Genomic DNA, 12,687 nt, shown 5'->3' with positions numbered 1-12,687 from the left:
CCCGCGGGGTCCCAGCGCACCCGGCACGAAACGCAGCGCCGCGCCTCGAGGGGCCGCTGTGCCCAGGTCTCTGCCTCCAGCCCCTGTGCGCGCCCGGCAACAACACCACCCGGACCATCAAGAGCAGGCCTTTCCTGTTAGCCACGTCATTCTCACCACAACAGAGGAAGTGACGCAGCCGCTAGGATTTCAGCCAATAGGAGCTCGGCGGCGGCGGGGTCAAAGGACAGGCGCAGTACAAAGATGGCGGCGCAAGCGGTAGCGGCTGAGCAGATGAAGCGGTGTCAGTGAGGAGCAGGACAGTGGCCGGGCTAGGCAAGGCGTGGGTGGGGATGATGGTCCGTGGCGCGCGCTGTGGCTGAGGATCCCTCGCGCCCTCTAGCCGTCCCGCGCACCCGCCCCTCTCAGCTGGTGCCCCGGCCTCGCGCTCCCTCCTCTCCATGAGCGGCGCGTGCGAGCTGGTGTGGCGCCTGCTGCACGCCCTGCTCTGCCTGCTGCGCGCGCTGCTCTCGTGGCTCCGCGGGCGGCTGCGGGGAGGCCCCCGCTCGTGGCTCTGGCGCTGGTGGCGCCGCGCGGCCTCTGCCGCCGCCTCCTGCGCGCTCCTGGCGCCCGCCGCTGGGGCCTTCGCCTTCCACAAGCCCGGCGCGGCGCGGCGAGTGCCTGGCGGGCGGGGGCGCTGGGACGGGCGGTCCCTGGAGAAGCTGCCGGTGCACATGGGGCTGGTGGTGACCGAGGAGGAGCCGAGCTACGCGGACATGGCCAGCCTGGTGGTGTGGTGCATGGCGGTGGGCATCTCCTACGTCAGTGTCTACGACCACCACGGTGAGCGCGGGGGCCTGGCGGGGAGAGAGGGGCCTTGGGCGCCACCTTCCCGTGCTCAGTAACGGGCGCGGGGCGGATACCGCGGGGCGGGAGTTGGTTCGGTGCGTGGCCACTGTGTCCTGTCAGGGGGCTTCTCTGGCTAGTGGGTGTTGGAGAAACGCCCCCCCTCCCACCACCTTCATGGACTGGGGAGAGGGGCCGCCCGCCCCCTGGGGCGTTGTTACTAATGAGCTTCCTTCCTGCGTGAATAACTCCATGCCCGCTCCTCGTCTTTGCTGTCTTGGGATCGCCAGGCTCATCTCTGCCTGCCTGGCTCTAAGAGCAGCTGTGAACCCAGCGGAGACCCCTTGGCCTTGTTCTGCTGCTGCTTGAGAAAGTGCCAGGCAGCAGCAGAGTCCCCATACCCGTCTGCCTGCTAGCTCAGGAGGGTAGGGTAACATTCATTCACATGAGGTTATGATTCATGGTCTAGGACTAAAGTTAGCTAAATGGGAACTTGGATTCTGTAGGAATTGGTGGCTTAGGCCTCTGCTGCTCAGTAGGGAAAGATTCAGGTTTACTGCTGATAAATGAATTTGCTTGTTTGGTTTGCTGTTTTTATTCTATATTCTTGTTGTCTGAGCACCTTTCAGAAGTTTAAGCAATGTAACTAGCATCTTTTTTTTTTTTATTCTTCCTTCCTCTTCAAAGGGGGAAAGATATGTACATTTTTATTTAAACTTTACATTATTAAAGTGTATTACCTGTAATGTGTTATGTTCTGTATTGATGAAGGCAAGATCAAGAAAGTGTGCCTTGAGCTTGGAACAAAGCATTGAGATTGTGAGTCTTAGATCCTGCAGAAGGTCCAGTCTTGGATCATCCCTCAAAAAAGTTTAGTCTCCTACATAGATGAGCTTTACCCTTGTAGTAAACAACTCTGTTGTGCCAGAGGAGTGAAGCTGTTGAACGGATGATCTTTAGGTATTCTGGGCCCAAACTATTGGGTTTCTTGACTAGAAGGACAGACCTTGAATTTCTCATTTTATGGGAAGCCAGTGCAGTGAGCAGAGGACAGATTTCATATGCTCATGTTGCTGAGGACTTGTACGAAAACAGCACTTGATCTGAGCTCCAAGGAGCCAAGAAGCAACAGGGCATATCTTCATTAGCAATGTTAAAGTGCTGTGTAGTTGCGGCACCAGTGCTGGGGGAGAGCTCTCCCAGCGCTATTAAAAAAAACCCCTCCAAGAGGGGGTCTACATTGCTATGTTACAGTGCTGAAACTTGCAGCACTCAGGTGGGTGTTTTTCCTCACCCCTGAGCAAGAAAGTTGCAGCACTGTAAAGTGGCAGTGTAGACATGGCCTTAGTTTCTTGACATCTGATGGCTTCGTTCCCAGATAGACTGCATAACTTTAGTCCGGCTTGGAGGTGATGGGTATCTATTACTAACGCTAGCAAAGTCTGGGCTCAATCCTTTCCCCAGTACAGCTTTGTTCGTTCCAGCTCAGGTGTAACTAGGGGATTTCTCATGACTGGCAGCCCCCTTTGGTCTGTTTCACCCCCTTTTATATCTTTGGCACAAGGCGGAATTTTTTGTCTCTCTCGGTCCCCACCCCTCTTTCTAAATGGAAAAGCACCAGGTTTAAGATGGAGTCCAGTACCAGGTGACATGGTCACATTTCCAGTGAGGACCACAAGTCTCCATTCTTCCCGGCCTGACTCACAGGAAGGCTTGCAAGTAAACAGGGCCAATTTACAACCAATTGTCCTAGTCAATGGGAGCCATCAAGATTCCAAGCCACCATTAATGGCCCACGCTTTGTGTAATTACAATAGGACTTTAGAGTTATACTTCATATTTCTAATTTTAGATACAAGAATGATACAAATAGGATGAACACTCAGTAGATTATAACCTTTGTAATGATACCTTACAAGAGACCTTTTGCATGCAGCATATTCAGTTACATTATATTCACACTCATTAGCATATTTCCATGAAATGTATGGAGTGCAACGTCACAAGGGGTTTGACATAAAAAGTTGGGGGATCATTGCACTAGTGGAACTACACCATTGCTGTAAGAACAATGAGAATGTCCATGAAAAGCTCAGTAACAGCCCTAGTGTGACTGACAATGCTATTGAGATGCTTTTTAGAAGAAGTCACCCATGGCTTTGGTTAGTAGGTAGAGGAACCTTGTCCTGACAACTAATAGTAAGATATCAGAGTAATTTTAAAGATGTAAATATCAATCTCTGAAGTATTGTGGTTCACTTCAGTGTAAGAACCGCAGGTAAGATCCCACTAGAACTGCTTACTTGAGCTTGATACTGTAGGGCCCTCTATACCTCACAAGTCTGGTGACACTGATGATATCTAGCTTTATACTTTACCGTCTGGCCTTCCTCTCAGTAATTCCTGAGCATTAACTGTATGCCTCTTAGGGAGGATAAAAATATTACAGCAATATTTAATTGAAAATGTTGACCATAGTAAGAGTGTGGAACTACTAGTAAGGCATGCTACAACAAGATGATCTGTTTTACTATGCATTTTGTACAGTGCCCAATGCAATGGGGTCTGGACCTTGGTCAGGCCTTTTGGGCTCTAGTTTAGCACAGTCACTTCTAAATAGACAAAACATACTACTACTTTTCTCTGACCCTTTGTATCCCCTATTTATAGAGGGAAAACTGAGGCACAGAATAAGATACTTGCCCAAGGTGACATCTGTAGCTTGTGGCAGAGCTGGGGATTAAACTCACATCTCTTGAGTACCAGTCTAGAGTCTTAACCACAAGTCGATCTCTTTGTATTTAGCAAGCGTCCCAAGAAAGCAGTTGTCTAGTAGATCATGCAGACTTTCAACAAAATAGTTCATGATTCATTATCTTAGTGTGCCAACTGACACAGTATTGACCACATTTTTTTCCTTGGGAAGGTTTCCCAACTGAACTATTCAAGACTGAGAGGGGACGTGATAACCAAGTTTTTCAAGTACATAAAAAGTTGTTACAAGGAGGAGGGAAAAAAATTATTCTTTGTCCTCTGAGGATAGGACAAGAAGCAATGGGCTTAAATTGCAGCAAGGGCCGTTGAGATTGGAAATTAGGATAAACTTCTTAACTGTCAGGGTGGTTGAGCACTGGAATGAATTGCCCAGGGAAGTTGTGGAATCTCTGTCATTGGAGATTTTTTTGAATTTAAGTGCAACCCAGGATCTACCTCAAAGAAAATGTAGAAATAACAGTAATCTCACAAACCCAAACACCCTTACCTGGCCCCATTTCCTGCTCCTTCCCTGAGGCCCCATCCTGCTCACTGCATCCCCGCATCCCTCCAGTGCTCGCTCTTCTCCCCCTCACTCACTTTCACTGGGATTGGACAGGATTGGGGTGCAGGCTCTGGGCTGGGGCCCAGGGGTTTGGAGTGTGGGAGGAACCCAGACTGAGCCTGGGGTAGGGGGCTAGGCTGCAGGAGGGGGCTCAGGGCTGGGGCAGGAGGTGGGGGTGTAGGGTGCTGGCTCCAGGAGGGGGCTCAGGCAGTGGGTTGGGGTGCAGGGTGCAGTTTCTGGGAGGGGGCTGGGGCAGGGGGTTGGAGTGCACGAGGGTGCTCAGGGCTGGGGTTTTGGGGTGTAGGAGAGGTTTGGGGTGTGGGCTCCAGCTGGGTGCTGCTTACCTCAGGCGGCTCCTGGGCGGCAGCGGTGCAGTGGAGTTAAGGCAGGCTCCCTGCCTGCCCTGGCCCTGCACTGCTCCCAAAAGCAGCTGGCATGTCTTGGGGGGGAGAGAGGGGGGGAAGGGAGAGGGTCTCTGTGTGCTGCCCTCGCATGCAGGCACCGCCGCTGCAGTTTCCTGTTCCCAGCCAATGGGAGCTGCTCTCCCTGCCCCTCTGACTGCATCTGGTTCCCAAAGGGCAAGATGTGGCAATTTACGAAAGAGCCTAATGCTGATGGTCTGTGTTTTCTCAACCAAAGTTTATCAAGTTAAGTGTCTTCAGTTGGGATGAAGACTTGTAAGAACCTCTATTTAAGCAGTTTTTCAGGGCTTGACAAATTTCTTAGGTCTTGTCTACACTTAAAAAGCTACAGTGGCATAGCTCTGCAGCTGCACCACTGTAGTGTTTCAGTGAAGACAGTGCCTGCACCAATGGGAGGGGTCCTCCAGTCAGAGTAGGTAATCCATCTCCCTGAGAGCCAGTAGCTAGGTCAGCGGAATAATTCCTCCATCAAACTAGTGCTGTCTACTCAGAAACTTAAGTTGGCTTAACTATGTCTTTCAATGGTGTGTATTTTTCGTACCCCTGAGCAATGTAGCTATGCTTACCTAATTTTCTAGTGTAGGCCAGGCCTCTACTAGCGAGAGATTGCCTAAATAAAAACCCACCCACCCTGGACCCTGCTTAGTGCCTTTCTGTTTTGTTGGCTAGCGAACAAGCAAAGCAGCTGTCTTATACACTTGAAGCTCCATCTCTTCCTAGTTGCCTTGAAGGTAGAGGTCTCCTTCACCCCAGAGTGTTGCCGTGTGGGGTTTGGAATGGATCTCTGCTATTCTCCCTCCCCCGTTACCCTTATTTTGGGTTGGGGTGGGGGATTTGTCTTCCTCTCTGCACAACTGAAATGCCTATTGCCACTGATTCTCATAGCCTGCAGCAGTGTGAAATTGACAAAAATCATGTGTTCCACTGCTACCAGTAGGGCTATGAATAGCTGTGACACTGACCAGTTTTGTTAATTTAACTAGACTTCATTGATCAACAATCTTTTTGCAGACTAGGGCAGAAAAATCTGCATGACTTTACATGCAGTTTACATTTGTAATCTTGTATTTAAAATAGAAGGCTAGGATCTTGGTTTTTTTAAATGAATACTTGTGTGTTGTAGAAAATGGTGACTTAGATCCTCATCCATATTGGGAAATTCTCCTCTGGCAAGGGGACTTTTAACTTAGCCATTAGTAGAAGGGAAAAATGCAGAGTTGGCACGAATATAGTCTGTTTAAGTAGTAGTGCATTGAAAATAATTCTAATCAGGGAAAACGTGCGTGTGTCTCTCTGTAGGACGGAAGTTTTGGCACTCACCTAGGATGTGGGAAACCCAAGTATGGGTCCTTGTTCTAAAGTTAATACAAAGTGGAACAGCTTCAACCAGAGAAGTTAAAGATGCACCCTAGAATATCTACTAGTCCAGTGGGTAAGGCACTCTCCTGCAGTGTGGGAGACCCAACTTCAAATCACTTCTTCGTATCAGGTAGAGAGGGAATTGCACCTGTTTTTCACAGCCCAGGAGAATGGGCTATATGTTAAAGGTAATTCCTCCTTCTCTCTGCTTTCCCCCTGGTCCCCCAAAAGGTGTTTTGTGACTCTAGTTTTTTGCTTTAGTCGAAATTCCTGAAATAAATTTTGAGTTGGGATGAAATGTTTGGTATTGACATTACCTAAATATTGTGTGTGGTTCAGTTTGGTCACTGAAAACATTTCACCGAGTTCTAGTCATCCAGGCCATAGAGTTAGCCAGATCCAGGCTAGAAGGATCAGTGAGTCTTGCTCATGAGTGTTAGGGCTGATAGTAACTTATACTTATGTCATCCTCTCTTGCAAGGCTACAGATATGATCATCGAAAGGGTTGCTGAATCTGGAACATGCATGCTACTTGGACATGAGTTATTTCCATCAGCATGTCACAGACACTACTTTGATGGACACTACTAAAGAAACTTTTAAGGGGATACCCTTCTCTCAGTCTGCTTGTTATAATTCATAGGATTTTTTTAAAAAGCTACACTTATATTTACGACCATCAGTCTTTAATGCCTTAATTTTGGACATTTCAAATTTCTTTTCAATATTAAATGTTTCAGGCTTTTTCAGCACTTAATTTTTACATTAGTACTCCTTTTAATTATGCTAATAAGCTGTAGTGTTACCGACCTTAATTTTAATTTACTGTTGATCTAGTTATATTAAATTCTACTTTAGATTAAGATTAGAAATTAGGGCTGTCAAGCGATTAAAAAAATTAATCGCACTGTTAAACAATAATAGAATACCATTAATTTAAATATTTTGGGATGTTTTCTACATTTTCAAATATATTGATTTCAATTATAACAAAGAATACAAAGTTTACAGTACTCAATTTATACTTTTATTTCCAATATTTGCACTGTAAAAAAACAAAAAATCGTATTTTTCAATTCACCTAATACAAGTACTGTAATTCAATCTCTTTATCATGAAAGTTGAACTTACAAATGTAGAATTATGTACAAAAAAATAACTGCATTCAAAAATAAAACAATGTAAAACTTTGGAGCCTACAAGTCCTCTCAGTCCTATTTCTTGTTCAGCCAGTCTCTCAAACATCCGAAGAAGTGGGCTGTAGTCCACGAAAGCTTATGCTCTAATAAATTTGTTAGTCTCTAAGGTGCCACAAGTACTCCTGTTTTTCTCTCAAACAAGTTTGTTTACATTTTCAGAAGATAATGCTGCCCGCTTCTTGTTACAGTGTCACCTGAAAGTGAAAACAGGCGTTCGCATGGCACTGTTGTAACTGGCATCGCAAGATATTTACGTTGCAGATGCGCTAAAGATTCATATGTCCCTTCATGCTTCAACCACCATTCCAGAGGACAAGCATCCATGCTAATGGATGGTTCTGCTCGATAACAATCCAAAGCAATGCGGACCGATGCATGTTCATTTTCATCATCTTTCAGTTGTGCAGAGAGGAAGACATCTGAGTCAGATGCCACCAACAGAAAGTTAATTTTCTTTTTTGGTGGTTCAGGTTCTGTAGCTTCAGCATCAGAGTGTTGCTCTTTTAAGACTTCTGAAAGCGTGCTCCACACCCCATCCCCCTCAGATTTTGGAAGGCACTTCAGATTCTTAAACCTTGGGTCGAATGCTGTATCTTTAGAAATCTCACGTTGGTACCTTCTTTGCATTTTGTCAAATCTGCAGCGAAAGTGTTCTTAAAATGAACATGTGCTGAGTCATCATCCGACACTACTATAACATGAAATATATGGCAGAATGAGGGTAAAATAGAGCCAGAGACATACAATTCTCTTCCAAGGAGTTCAGTCACAAATTTAACTAACACATTACTTTTTTTTTTTTTAATGAGCATCATCAGCACGGAAGCATGTCCTCTGGAATGGTGGCCGAAGCATGAAGGGGCATATGAATGTTTAGCATATCTGGCACGTAGATACCTTGCAATGCTGGCTACAAAAGTCCCATGCAAATGCCTGTTCTTTCTTTCTGGTGACATTGTAAATAAGAAGTGAGCAACGTTATCTCCCGTAAATGTAATCAAACTTATTTCTCTGAGCAATTGGCTGAATGAGAAGTAGGGTTGAGTGGACTTGTAGGCTGTAAAGTTTTGCATTGCTTTTTTTAGTACAGTTATGTAACAAACAAATCTACATTTGTAAGTTGTACTTTCATGACAGATTGCACTACAGTACTTGTATGAGGTGAATTGAAAAATACTGTTTCTTTTGTTTAGTTTTTAACAGTGTAAATATTTATAATGAAAATAATATAAAGTGAGCACTGTATACTCTGTATTCTGTGTCGTAATTGAAATCAATATACACCTCTACCCCAATATAATGCTGTCCTCAGGACCCAAAAAAAATCTTACCACGTTATAGATGAAACCACATTATATCGAACTTGCTTTGATCCACCGGAGTGCGTAGCTTCCCCCCACCCCCCAGAGTGCTGCTTTACCGCATTGTATCCGAATTTGTGTTCTATTGGGTTGTGTTATATCAGGGTAGAGGTGTATTTGAAAACGTAGAAAAACATCCAAAAATATTTAAATTTCAGTTGGTATTGTGTAACAAGGCGATTAATTGTGATTCAAATTTTTTTGTTAATCGTGTGAGTTAACTGCAATTAATCAACAGCCCTATTAGAAATATATTGCAGTTTAATTATGCTATATTTATTTCAAAAAACTCTGGATTGGAGAATGACTTAATGCATGTTTTCACAGCGAGTTGCACAGTTATTTATTAGTCAGACACAGAATATTGGTCGGGAAGCCTGGATTCTATCCCTAGAGAGGAGTATGGGGTATAGAATGGTTAGAACTAGGTTAACCAGAACTGGTTTAGTCAAACTCTGCAAGGTACTGCAGTACAGTCAATAAGAGTGGTATTGCTCCTTTTAAAGACCTAGGTTCTGGGTCTGGAGTGAGCTTTGCATAAACTCTCAAATTTATTTAAAAGGTTTGGGCGGGGGGTTGGAAGAAGTTAGGGAAGAACTTCTGAATAGTTCTCTAGGTTGAAGTTCTGGGCTTTAGTCAATAAGTATAGTGAATTGCATGGGGACTTGAACTCCTGGTCTTCTCTTCCCAAGCTCAGGGAACTCCCCCGTAAGCTATGGAGGTAGTTAGGCATATATTCATTCATTCTCTCTTCAGACCTCATTCTCTTGGCAACACTTTTTTTTTTTTTTCCTCATCAAATTAAAATTCATTGATTTCAGATTGACACATGCTTCCCATTACTGTGATGATGGTGTCACCACCCACCCCCTGCCAAAAGACAAGTGAGATTCTCCTGGGGGGGGGGGGGGGGGAATAGTTGCTGCTTGTCTTTAACTGCTTATTATGTACTCCCAGAACTTCAAATGTACACCAGACAATCCATAATTGGATACAGTTTAGAAACACTCTTTACCAAAACTCTCTCAATCTGCAAAATATTTACCATCATTCTGTCAAATTTAGTTTGTAGAGCAACCTTAACTATGGTGCTGCTACCATAACACTGTAACAAAAGGCATTTTCACAGTGATTCTGCATTGGGGATCACATCTAGGTTTTTACTATAAATCAGGCGTGGCCAAGCTGTGGCTCGTGAGCCGCTTGCGGCTTTTACAGCTAAAGTACGGCTCACGGAGCCTCCCCATACACCCCCCTATTCCATTCTCTGCCTACAGAACTGGGCTGGCAATCTTGGGGCTTCTGCCTTGCGATGGGGTGGTGGGACTAGGGGCTTTAGCACCATGGCTGGGCATTGGGGCAGAAGCCCCGCATGCCAGCAGGCACCGCCCCGTGGGGCAGGTTGTGCATGTCTTGTGGCACTCAGATTTCTGAAGATTATTGTATGCAGCTCAGAAGGTCAGTAAATTTGGCCAGTCCTGCTATAAATCTTTGGAGACCTTGAGAATCTAGGCTCCCCACACATCCCTTTCCCCCATAGATCTGAGGGTAACTAGTGTAGATTCTCAGACATGATTGTAATGTGTTCTATGCACAAACAAGTTGGAGTCCAGTTAACTATGTCAGGAAGCCTTCAATCTGCAGAAATGGTGCATCTGGAATTAAATGACCCCTGTCTACTCTGCACTGGCAGGTATAAAGACCACCATTGCAGATGAATCACAAAGGTGCAGATAATCACAAACAGGCCGCTTAAGGTTTCAGTACCTCACTTCACAAATATCAAATGGTCAGTCTGAACACCGACTTATTTACTATAACTTGTTATTCTCAAGGTTTTGCTCATGAGCAGACAGGGCTCTGCAATGTGTATTGGATGTCTTTCTGTTTACACTGAGGGGATGGGTCTCTTATGCTTTTCCTTAGTTTCCTCTCTTCCCTGGAGTAGAGGAAGATGTGTCAGGAAAGAGCCAGTCACATTAGTAGAACTAAAGAGGGCATTATAGACCTGGTTCTCATCACCTAGTTCAATCCAAAGATTCCATTCAATCCCTCTGAGTCAGGCTCTTTTTCCATAAGAGGAGCAGGTTGCTGCATCCAAAGTCCCTTCACCAGACAGCATGACTGGGTTTCTAGCACAGGCTGCCTTTTCCTTTTCTGAGGAAAGAAAGCAATCCTTTTGGAGTCTAAAAAGACTAGGACATGTTATGTGCCCAGAGAAGGGGGTTTAAAACACTTACTTAAGACAGAACTGCAACCTGGGTAAAGGCATCTTAGGCTTCTTCGCTCTGGCCAAGTTATGCCCAGGACCTATGTGAAGGTGTTCTTAGCTGTTACATCAGCCTACCATATCTGTGTGAAACAGAGCACTTAGCTCTTTTTAGGAGGTGTGACAAACTTATCCCATCCTATCTAGGAACTTGCTAACACTAGATTCAAATTCCAAGGATCAACCACATTTATGGGAGAAGGCTTGGGAGCTTATTCTCCATCACCTCTAGCTGAAGGTTTTACCTATGGAGGCCATTCCTACTCAGATTTCTGAGTTGTAGACCCTGCTTATTTATTGCTATATTCAACAAATGCCAGTTGGTACTTAATGCTTGACCCACATTTCTAGTGAACTGCTTAACTTTTGCTTCTGTCTGCCTTTTTCTCAAAGCTCTATAATCATCTGAGGAGGTTACATACCCTGATATTGAGAAAGATAAAAGCTGTGACTCACTCCTATGTCATATGGAAAGTCAAATGGTCTGTTAGTGGCTCTTATGTTTTTTTTCTCTGACGTGAGCCATTTTGGATCAATTAAATATACAAGGAGCTATGTTATGAACTTGCTAATGTTCCTGTGCCTGAATGTCTTGGTACTCACTTAGCTAGGGAGAGAAGATAGTTGCAATGGCACGTATAGAGCATGTCTTTGTCTGACATCCCTATATTATCTTGATATTTCATCAAGAGCAGAGGTGGGATTCAGGAGTGAGTTTAAGAGAGCCTTTATTTGTAGCTGCATAAGTTCAATCAGTGTATTGTCTATTTGTAATGGTCTATCCTAGCTCTTCATTTAACTTACCTGGTTTGTCCCTCTTCTCTCCTGCTCCTTCCACCTCCCATGAACCCTTGCACAAACTTGTCATTTTTCTTTTCTCCCTTTGCTTCCAGGGACAATAAGGCCTACTGCCTTATCTCCTTCCCTGGACGCTTCAGTCCTGCTGGTAGCTCCAATCCCTACAAAATACTTCTGTATCCTCTTAAATAGTGTCTCTCTGACAGCTATTTTCTTCTATTCAGCACCAACCATGGAGCTTGACTAGAGTGCCAATGCCATGTGACAACCTGCTGTGTGGGATGCAAGCAAGTGCTCCATTTGCCAGTTTTGAAGAGTCTTTCATAGAGAACTCAGCAGTGATTTTTTTTTTCTTTAAGCCTTACCTATTTGAACCAGATTACAAGTTAGTCCATTTATCAGAATTATTAACTCTTGAAGTCTGTCAGAATGATTATATTTAGCTTTTCTAAAAATGTATTGGCATTGGGAGAGGGTTGGAAATAAATTGGGGAAAGCATCGTACTGTGTTTCCTCTCATTCTTGGTGGAAGCTTTTTAGAAAAGCTTCAATAAGACTATCTAGTGTGGTAGTCAGATAGTTTTCATCAAATATTTAACAGGCTAACCTTCCCCTTAAGAAAAGCCCAGCCAGGAATAATAAGCTAGAAGGGAGAGATCACTGAGCTTGCTGCTGCTGTTTGCTTGCCATACTTGTTTGTTGTCACTGTTATGTCTCCAAGTATAATTCTTGTTTCCAAAACACAAGTGCTTACCCTAGCAAAAATTGCACAAAATAACTTTCTATTTAGGAAATGTGTACAGTGTGACTATTGGTTGTTTATAAACAAAGTCCATTCTGAAAAATACATGAGATTTTAAACCTGGTTGAGGCAGAAGATTTGCCGTTGACTAAATTTGCTTACAGTTGTGTCAAAGTATCTTTTCCTGTATAAGAAATAAGCCTAAAATACCAGCGTTTTATATATTTCTAAATAGCTTCTATTCAGTGCAGCCTATATTATCACCAAACTGGCTGTGACTGCTACAGCAGCTTCTCTTCAGATCGTATAAATCTTTTGCCTTTTACTAAAGATTTCCTATGTTGCTAAAACTATTCTGATCTCTTGCCACAGAAAGCTAACGTGCTGACACT

General features: G+C 44.4%; 1 protein-coding gene across 1 annotated transcript in view; it reads left to right on the top strand.

The window, feature by feature from the left end:
- The first annotated feature begins 218 nt into the window (after window positions 1-218).
- Window positions 219-12,687, top strand: part of NUS1 (NUS1 dehydrodolichyl diphosphate synthase subunit) — a 35,543-nt gene continuing 23,074 nt past the window's right edge. Inside the window, exon 1 of the mRNA XM_054022839.1 lies at window positions 219-822. Within this exon, the coding sequence (XP_053878814.1) occupies window positions 441-822 (382 nt within the window). The 5' untranslated portion in view covers window positions 219-440. The remainder of the gene's footprint in view (window positions 823-12,687) is intronic.

Source organism: Malaclemys terrapin, chromosome 3, assembly GCF_027887155.1.
Source record: "Malaclemys terrapin pileata isolate rMalTer1 chromosome 3, rMalTer1.hap1, whole genome shotgun sequence".
NCBI classification, from domain to species: domain Eukaryota; kingdom Metazoa; phylum Chordata; order Testudines; family Emydidae; genus Malaclemys; species Malaclemys terrapin.
The sequence above is the reverse complement of the archived record's forward strand: the minus strand, read 5'-3'. Positions and strand labels throughout refer to the sequence as shown.